Below are 9,920 nucleotides of genomic sequence, written 5' to 3'. Positions count from 1 at the left end.
TGTTGGTTTACTGTTTAATTGTGGAATAACGCCATCTGGTTAATTTTTTTATTTTTAATTTTTTAAATAGTATAGGCCTACTGAACAGGATGCATTAAATAGTAGCCTTATTCAATTCTGAAAATTCTGAATATTCAATTCAATTCCATTTGTTTTCGCACACAGTAGCCTACGTGGCGTGTCGTTCAATACGCGTTCCTCACTGCGTCAATGGCCTCCAGGCACCGCGGATCAAGTCGTCCATCACCCCCTATGAGCAAAGAGGAGTTTAAAAAAAACAAAAAACACTTCATGATGATCATCGAATCTCTTATCTTCCAGAAAGTAGAGGTTACCAAATGCTCAACGCAATTTACCAAATTCAAGGTCAGTAATGTTGCACGTGTAGACGCACTCTCCATTGACAATGAGCTCTAATATATTCCAGTCATCTGTTTTCTCGAGGACACACTGGTGGCCGTCGTCTTTTAGGACAGCTAGGGGGAAAAGCAAACAAGTAACCATAGTTTCCCCCAGATTACAATAGGACTATTGTTACTACAAGCGGTTAACTCGGTATATCCGTTTTAAAAAATGTAACAAAACGAATGAAACTTATTTAAAGCTTTTGACACACCTAAGGATTACCTTGTAAACCGTCCAGGCGAAATGTTTTGTGCTCTACAATACCACACGACTCATATGGACCATACCGCACTGTTACCACTGAATTAGTAGGCATAATTATAAATGACTATTAAAATCTACCCGTTAGCCACCACACGGCAAGACTGTTGTCAGAACTGCGTTTGTGTGTATACTGCTCTCCATAGTAACAAGTGGGAGCACTGAAACAAGCAAACAAATCACTGGAAGCAGCAGGATACACATAAGGGCTTTTTACAAATTTTAACCCTGGCTCAATATAAACGCCGGGTAAATGCAATGTTATCTTAATTCACGTTTCACACTGCTCGAAATGTACTAGGAGTAAACAATCATACTGGATATTCATAAGCTGACGTATATTCCTAAACCCCGGGTTAACTTTCATATTTGCATATTTGCGCTGCAGTGTCGGTGTCCTTGATTGGACGAACGCAGCACGCGACCTGTTTACAGGATCTCACGTCCTCAAATATTGCCGACTGTACTACTATCACGTTCCCGAATGTTTTTTCTGGATGGTAAGTAGCCTAAAACGGTCTCTTAAAGGGGTCCTATTATGCTTTTTCAACTTAAGTGTGTAATTGCTGTTTAAGCATAAAAAAGACCTAGGTTACAAATCTCAAAGTCCACTCCAAAGGGACCTCCTTTTCAAAAACTACAATGAACGGCTCATTTGGACTACAACACAATTTTTCCAGAGCTTATAAAGTCACAATGGAAGGTACTCATTTAAATAATGAGTACTCTGGGTTTGGTCCAAATTCCGAACTCTGTCCTTCCACCCCCTTAGAGCTCCAGAGAGCAGGAGCTGGTAGTCATTTGACTAGAGTATGGGGTCTCTGTGGAACAAAAGTGGGCGTTTCTAAATTTGTGGGTGTTTTCAAACTGGTGGGTTCTTATAAATAATGCAATGAAAATTATGCCCTTCACACGACCCCACCCCTAAACCCTACCCTCTCTGTGACGTGGGCAAATCAGGTAACACGGTGGAAAACGCCCCTCTGTTTATGGCCTCGCACGCTGATCTGGTAACTCCTATTACTGTCCTGCAGAGACCTATACTTGTTTGACTCTGTAGTGAGTACTTGCCCCGGACAGCAAGACAAATACGCATAACCTTTACTCTATTTAATTATATGTAAGTGTGAACTCGTGTTCCTGAACATTATAACCCCAATGTTTATCTGTGTGCTGTACATTTAATGGTGAACCGCTTGTTTTCTGTTGCTTTTGTAAGCTCTCAGTTTTTTAAGATGGTTCACCACTCCTTTAAGGAAAATTACAGTAGCACCTCACTGCAGTACACGAGATCCAGGGGGCGGAGTTGGATCCAGATCTAAGGGGTGGAGATGGGTAGGTTTAGGGGTGGGTTTAGGGATCAGGGGGTGGAGATGGGTAGGTTTAGGTATATATGTAAGGTGGGATCCAGATCCAACTCCTCCCCCTGGATTTTGTGTTCTGCAGTGAGGACCATCTTAAAAATTAACCATGGTTTTGTGATTGATTACTGTTTGTGTTACCTTAGTTTTCTGACAAATATCACGATTAAATGGTGGATAACATCGTATCTATAATGTATACGATAATTACAAAAAACGAACCACTCTGAAACGTCCAATGAAACGTCCAATCCGTGCTTGCAAAGTCTGATCATGAAATCCGTTCTGCACAGTCCTATTAATTAACAACTTTTTCAACTTTTATTGTTGTTGATTAATGTAGTTTTATATTTTTACTCGTTTTGGCTAATGGGGATCCAGATGAACAAACAAACAAATAACATTGTCAGAGTCTGAATTGGGCTCGAATTGATTTGAAATTGACGTCATCCTCAATATTTAGGCTACACTAAAGAAAAACTCACAGTTATGCGGGGGCTGGATATTTCCGGAACACGCGCTAAGCGCTGCCAATCACAACACACTGGGCTAGCTAACCAATCACAGCACATTACATGAATCATCGTGTCACGCTGCTTGCATCTGGTGTAGAGAGGGTGTTACTGAGCATGATGCTCGGGATCTGTGAATGATCATAATTTGTGTATAAGCCTGAGTTTATCCTGATTCACTGATCCTGATGGAAATATATAGAAGCCCTAAACTCCAATAATATTTTGTAAACGGGGTGTTTAAAGACTCAGTTTGAACGAAGCGCCCATAGAATGCAGTTCATTTCAGGGGTGCAAAATGAATTTGTTCCCGGTCCTAGTGTAAAACCAAACTGATTGTTTGTAGCGAGAACTTGCTACGATTGGTCAGCACAATGTGGCTGTTATCTGATTGGCTAAATTAGACGGTGGATGGAGTTCACTTGACACTAGAAGTGTTGTAAAATCCACAAATGTGTGCAGGGATCTACAAATGCACAAGAAGCTATTCACAAATGAATGGGACGTATGCCAGGAGTTATAAAACTCATTTTGTTTTCATTTTATTTATTTGTGAATTTTATAAATTTTTGTGAATATTTTTACATTTATTTGTGAATCTCAATCTATTGATATGGAATAATGCAGCAATTTTAACCTAATTTTAAAGTAGCAAAACTCTATATTCAATCAAGATTTTGAATTAGCCACCTCGTAAAATAAGTACAAATTGGCGTGAGATCGGTTTGGTTTTGCAGAGTTCAGAGCAGGGTTTTATAACCCCGGGTAAAAAGCGGTGCTAACCCGCTTCAAAATTTTAAGTGTGAAACGTTCCATTATTCTGGGTTAAAAGTGAGTTTAGAACTATGATATCATTGGGTGAAACGCGCTTAGTGTATCAAGCTGGTTATATAGAAATATTTAATTTAATTTAGCAATATTTTAAATGCTATTCCTTTTTGTTTGAAGTGTTACATTATGTATAAGCCCATATTGTTTCCATTGGTAATCTCAAAATTATTATTGCATTGTTCTATTAAAAAATAATCTAATTCCTCTTCAGAATGAGATTACAAGTTATTTTAGGAATAAAATTGGAGTCCGATGTGACATTCTGAAATCAATGTTTAGTCTTAACACAAGAGTTGTAGGTTGCTATGAATAAAACCCCTTTCTATGATGACTTTTAATGTACTTGGCCCAAATCATTACAGTTTGCATGTCTTAATTGTAATGTGAAATGTAGAATACTTTTTATGCTGTGGTGTGGTAAAAAAAAAACCTGTGCCAGAATAAACTATATATTTCATTCATAGTTGGTGGTATGAAATACTCAGTGCACACATCATTGGTTTTGATTAGTATATTTTATAGCATCATTAGAATACAGTGATATTTATAAATAGACCATTTATCTTTTGAGAACTCTAACATAGAAAAATAAATATCCCAGAGTTAAAGAATATCACAGTTTAAGCACTCTACAGTTTAACAAAATACATTCTGTTACATCTTAACTTTCACATATTTGCTGTTTCCCTAATGTAATGTATTCCTCATCCTTATGTATTCATGCTCAACATAAGGTCAAGATGTGCAACTAACATATTTTATTACCGATACTAAGACTATAATTTCTCTAAGTATTCTCTATATAATCTAGTATAACATGATTGAGTGGTTAATTAGTCAATTTCAGCGTAGCTATTTTATTACAGTACATATCTGATCTAGTTATAAAGTGCTAAAATACATTATTCAAGGCATCACTGTTTTAGTTTTTTTTTACATCTACTTTACATTTACTATCATGACTGGTTCAACACGTAGGATATACAAATTACGCACATTTAAAAAAACACAGTGTTTAACGGAATTTCACAATATAAAACATATTTTCACTTAGTCTTTATCTGTGTACATTAGACAAACATCAAATATTGTTCCTTTTTGTTTAGATATGCTGTATAGACCTACTGTGCAACATGTGTCAGTGTCATTTTCAGACTTAACATTGTCACATATACAATGATTGTACTTAAAAAAAAGAAGCTTTTTTCACTGTAATAAACTATTATTTCCTGCTATTGCATTGGAAATCAAAAATCCCTGTTATTATTGCATTGGAAATCAAGACAACCCCACAGAATAGAATTATATAACAATGTTCATTGTTCACAAATGGATGATATTCTTTAAACATTTATGCACACTGGCTTGTTTTTAAGAGCTCAGACTGCATATCAGAATATGGCCCATTGAGAATTCAATTTATAGAACACTTAAAACACAGCACACTTTAAAGCTATAATACCATATATTATATATTATAATGCCTGGTCCTGACATTTTGTCTGTATACTGCAGACCCAAAATAGACTATGCTATATAATTTTTTTTTTTTTTTTTTTTAACAGATAGATCTTTGATTTGAAATAAATTAAACAAACTTTGAAATGTGATTGTGAGACTCAAAGATAAAGTTAAATAGCAGCTTCTGGTCCTTTTCCACAGAGTCGTCATTCAGAGTACTGTATCTTGACGGCTTTACTAACCATATAAGGTATGGTGACTCTGACATGATTATTAAAAAAACTGGTATAGATTATAAACAGCTATAGGATAGGATAGGATTTTTACATGCATACTAAACAAGCAGACCTACTGTCCATGATCTCAAAGGCAGCATCATTGAGAATGTCAAGCAACTTAAAAAATTTCAGTCTGTTTCCGACGGCAAGCACCGTCGCTTTGGGCAAAAACAGCATTCTACAAAATATCTTCTTTTGTGTTCCACAGAAGAAAGAAAGTAATACAGACAAAGTGAGGATGGGTAAATGATTACTGAACTTTAATTTTTGGGTGGACTATCCCTTTAATGCTGCCTTTGATATTGACAACTATAATATACTCTTAAGGCAAGCTCACACTACACGACTTTTGGCTGGAATTTGCTGTCGGAAGCAGATTTCCAAGGTCTGGGACAAAACCCCTGGATCTCGGCCAAACCGGAGCAAGTTAAGCTCGAATCACTCGAGACGCTATTTTCAAACCAATTTGATGTTATCGCCACGTGATCTTGTAGTGTGTGCAATGCAATTACAAATTGGAACTAATCCAGCCAATCACAGTGCAGATGGTATAAACAGGAAAATCTTGTAATCATTTGTGTAAATTTCTCGCATGAATTTATGTGAGAAAACGTTTTTTTTTTTTTTGTTGGTCTGGACTGCCTCTTGACAAAATGTCTTGTAGTTTTTGCACCTCGTTAGCGTTGTGTTGTGTAGTGTACTATGTGCACTACTATGTCAGGACGACGACAGATTTCAAGAAACCTTTTTATTGTAAGTGAGCACCACAGCAATTCAGTCCTGTAGTGTGAGCTTGCCCTTAGACAGACTAAAAAACTGGGTAGGATTCTTAGAGACCGACCTCAGCTAGTTCATATTTAGAAGGCAGGGGTTACTGTAAATCTGAGCTTCATCTGCTTTTTGAATCTGTATACTCTCATAGGCCAAATAATGCAAAACACCTAAATAGATCTACTTGTTACTATTTTCAAGCGACTACATCTCCATAGAATCTCTATGCTACTTCTGTTGGTGATAATATTTGGCAATTCCAGAAGGGGAATGCCTACTTTGACTTTTTTGCATATCAGAAGTATACACCAAATCAGTCTATGAGCCTTGCTGTATTGTTAAGACTATGATTTTTCTCCCGAAATGGTCACTCTTTGCACAGTCACAGTGGTTACTTCCTGCATCTTCCATGCGATTTAAACATAGTAGCTTCTGGCTATGATTTGTTTCCATTCTTCATTACCTTGGGAGTTCCCTCCCTCCTTTCTGTGGAATCAGCTGGTTTAGCTTCAGTGTTGCATTTTCGGCACAGATCTTGCATTTCCTTCAGGCATCCCTCAAGAGTCTTCACAAACAAATCTGAGCAGGTCTCAGCACTGTCACGGAAGCTTGACACACAGAAGATGATGTGGTCCATCTGAGGATTGTAGCAGGCTCCATAGCCGTTAGGGACAACAGGACCATAGCAGCAGAACATCTCCTCAGTGGTAGGAACCTATGCAAAGACAAGCAATTTTTTGAACAAAAGAGATTGGTGATCTAGTGCTAATATGAAGCTGCATGCGCACTATGAATAACAAATCCATTTTTAGGTCTATCTCTCATTATTTCAAAGTGTTAGGCTTCAAAGTGAACCTGGCTTGTCGAGAGAATGAACTGGATGCTGGTGGCATAGGTTGCATCAGAAAACAGCTCTGGCTTTTCCAGTTTTAGCTCCTTGGCAATCTCTCGCAGCCCCAGCAAGTGATTGTCTATTGCCATCCCAGTGATTGCCTGTTTCCAATTAGTGGAAAAGCAATATTTTATTGGAGAGCAGACAGTATGACAATCACAGTTTGATAATCACAGTTAAACATGAGTCATGACTAACTGACAGATTGTGTAATTCAAATTCAGCTGTCTGTTTCACTTACTAGAATTGTAAAATTGGTTTGGGCTTTAATGGCAGTCCTTAGCATCTCCATTTTCTCAGCATCCTAAATAAATAAAGGAAGCAAGGGTATTATTCCTTCCTAAGCTATTCCCGTTTTGACAATCCACACAGCATTTTCTACAAACGAGTTGCCATTTTCATGAAATGCAGGGCAGTTTGAATGAAGTGCAATGTAAACAAACTAAATTACATACAGTGATTTTGGAGCTATTGGCCATAGCTTTCACAAATGCTAAGGCCTCAGGTGTGGAGGAGCGAATGTTGTCAACTCGTCCCTCTTGAAAGCGGCGTATTGATGCACTTTCATAGGTGGACACTAGACGTCCATGGCATCTGAATGCAAAAGAAAAAAAACCCAACTAAATCTTCATTCTATAGTAGTACTAATATATCTTCAATTATAGAGAAGACTGACCTGTAAAATGCAAACTGGAGGGCAACTTGAACATAAGCATCAGGGCTCATTTTCTGTCTCTTGATGAACTCTTTGCCATATCCAGTGAATTTGTTGACATTCATGTCCAGATTTTTCGCAAGCCTGTAGGAATGAACAGTTTGAAAGTCTCTTATGCTCACCAAGGCTGAATTTTTTTGATTAAAAAAAGAGTAATATTGTGAAATATTATTAAAAAGTTTTCTAATGTATTACTGTGAGGGCAAAGCTAAATTTTCAGCAGCTATTATGCATTCTTCAGTGTCTCTGTCTCATGATCCTTCTGAAATCATTCTAATATGCTGATTTGGTGCTGGTTTTCAAGAAACATTTCTTATTACTATCAATGTAGAAAATTGTGTGCTGCTTAAAATTTCCGTGTAAACATTTTCAGGAGTCTTTGATAGATCGTACAGTACAGCAACAACAACAACAAAAAAAGAATAGCATTTACTGTATTTGAAATAGAAATCTTTCTTACATTATAAATGTATACTGTCAATTTCAATCAATTTAATGCATCCTAAATAAATGCATTAATTCCTTTTAAAACTAAAAATCTTACTGACCCCATACTTTTAAATGATAGAGTATGTACAGTAAGAAAACAAAAAATCTTGTATTTTACACCCTTTTATTTGTCTATTTGAATTTTATTTAAATTTATTTATGTATAAGTGAAATTATATCAACTAAATCACTTTCAAAATGCGGGAATAATTAAATTTGAGGTATTTTCTACACTGTGAAAAATTATATGATCAATAAGTTATGACAACATGTTTTTACATTGCTTTAACTCATCAAAATAAGTTAAGCACTTTTCAACTTTTTTAAAAGTTATACAAGATTCAACTAATTTTTTAAGTAAATGTAATTTAAGTTGAATTAAAATTTAAGGCGGGAACTTTTTTACAGTGGAGTATAATTGGATGGATAGGATAAACAAACTTTAGTGTAATTAATCAATTGCAAGCTATCAGAATGGTATCTGTTAGAACTTACTACCCTGGTGTATCACCTGTCTTATTGACTTACTTCTGTAATTTATCTGCTGAGGCCGTGAGGAACGTTTGGATATCTGGTGAGCATTTCCAGCGCAGTCGTCTGGGGGCAGGAAGCTCGCTCATGCTAGCCGCTCTCACCAGCTTAGAAGGGCTTCCCCTCCTGTGAGAGAAACAGTCTTACAGTCCATCACATTGCGTCTTCACTAGCTTAGCTGCTATTCTCAAGCTGTGTGTGCATATATCTCTAGTCGTCTCATTAGAGTTCCGAGTCTTTGGCAAATACATAAATGCAATACTGTGCTAGTGAGAATAAGCAAAAGAATATTACAGATTCCTTCAGAAGTGAATGTATTCATTGAATTTGCCAGACCAGCAGTGCATTGTGGATAATCAAAGCGTTACTTTGAAATTAATTTCAATAAATAAAATAATAATTTGGCTTACATGTATCTCAGTAGATACTCTGTACATTGCACGAGCACTATTCCCTCAAAAGGGGAGTGTTCACATACAACGCCGCAGCATCCATCTGCACCTATCACAAACTGAAATCATTACAGTAGTTTAACTTTAGAATTCATCCTCTTAGTCAATTTAGATCCAACTGTGGGTTTTCTACCTGCATGGGCTTGTCGTACCACCGGTTGCCCCCGTTTTTGTCCGTGCCCCCTCCGTGGAGCATCAGCGAGGCTCGGTTGGTATCAGTCAGTTCAATGCCAGAGGGCTCATCCAAACACACCAGACACAGACAGCGTTCAATCACGTCTAGAGAGTCCCTGTTGGTAGAATCTGCACCCGGTTGAGAATTACATTTTATATGTGTGTGAATTCCATTAACCTGTACGGAATTTCTTGTTTTATCAGGGGAATTTTTTTGTAGTTGAGTTTATCTGGAAAAGCAGCTCTCTCACAAGTTGTTTTGTTTCTTAATATTTGGATGTCAAATTGCAGGTCGTAAAGAAACAGCTTGTATAGTTGAGGATAAATTATGGCTGACCTTTGATCAGTACGCTGCGAGCCTCAGCCCACTGTGTTCTGCCATCTGATGTGAGCAGACCGATTGGAGGCAGACGCTCCTCTTCAATGTCTGCCATCTTTCTGATTCGCTCCAGCTGGGTGTAAAGGTCTTTTTCATTCAGTCGACGAAAGTTTATCGCCACGTCGAGAACAAAAAACTGCAAACACATACAGCATGGTATGGCAGAAAACAGCATCAAATCTTTGTCTTTACAGATTGCTTATGACTTTTTGAATCAAACTTTAACATAATTAGAAAGAAAAGCATAACCACATAAAAAAAGAAACATAACTATCAGAATTAGATTTAGTACCACACTGTAAAAAAAAAATGGTTGTTTTACCTTAAAAAGGTAAGTGTTTGTTCTGCCCTCCAATTTTAAGTTTAGCCAACTCAAATATCCAAGTTGTCACTTATTACAATGTCACA

At 37.0% G+C, this 9,920-nt stretch overlaps 2 protein-coding genes and 1 long non-coding RNA gene across 4 annotated transcripts in view; 1 reads left to right on the top strand and 2 right to left on the bottom strand.

Moving 5' to 3' along the window:
* Window positions 1-61: 61 nt before the first annotated feature.
* On the bottom strand, window positions 62-861 carry cUnh10orf53 (chromosome Un C10orf53 homolog). The gene is made up of 3 exons (XM_079854691.1): window positions 628-861; window positions 357-476; window positions 62-250 (listed from the first exon to the last, which is right to left on the bottom strand). The coding sequence occupies exons 1-3, from the start codon at window positions 719-721 to the stop codon at window positions 186-188; spliced, it is 279 nt and encodes a 92-aa protein (XP_079710817.1). The 5' UTR covers window positions 722-861; the 3' UTR covers window positions 62-185.
* Window positions 215-9,920, top strand: part of LOC307148829 — a 27,847-nt gene continuing 18,141 nt past the window's right edge. The window contains exon 1 of the long non-coding RNA XR_013819490.1: window positions 215-366. This is a non-coding gene — a long non-coding RNA (uncharacterized lncRNA). The remainder of the gene's footprint in view (window positions 367-9,920) is intronic.
* Window positions 3,881-9,920, bottom strand: part of chata (choline O-acetyltransferase a) — an 8,715-nt gene continuing 2,675 nt past the window's right edge. For both annotated transcript variants that reach the window (XM_079854689.1, XM_079854688.1), the window contains 9 exons: window positions 9,471-9,648; window positions 9,093-9,262; window positions 8,918-9,018; window positions 8,505-8,633; window positions 7,449-7,571; window positions 7,228-7,366; window positions 7,014-7,076; window positions 6,736-6,873; window positions 3,881-6,595 (listed from right to left, as the gene is read on the bottom strand). In XM_079854689.1, coding sequence (XP_079710815.1) covers window positions 6,317-6,595; window positions 6,736-6,873; window positions 7,014-7,076; window positions 7,228-7,366; window positions 7,449-7,571; window positions 8,505-8,633; window positions 8,918-9,018; window positions 9,093-9,262; window positions 9,471-9,648 — 1,320 coding nt within the window. In that variant the 3' untranslated portion in view covers window positions 3,881-6,316. The remainder of the gene's footprint in view (window positions 6,596-6,735; window positions 6,874-7,013; window positions 7,077-7,227; window positions 7,367-7,448; window positions 7,572-8,504; window positions 8,634-8,917; window positions 9,019-9,092; window positions 9,263-9,470; window positions 9,649-9,920) is intronic.

The sequence above is a fragment of the Squalius cephalus genome, assembly GCF_949319135.1.
Source record: "Squalius cephalus genome assembly, chromosome: 21".
Classification (NCBI taxonomy): Eukaryota; Metazoa; Chordata; class Actinopteri; order Cypriniformes; family Leuciscidae; genus Squalius; species Squalius cephalus.
This window is presented reverse-complemented; position numbering and strand designations above follow the sequence as displayed.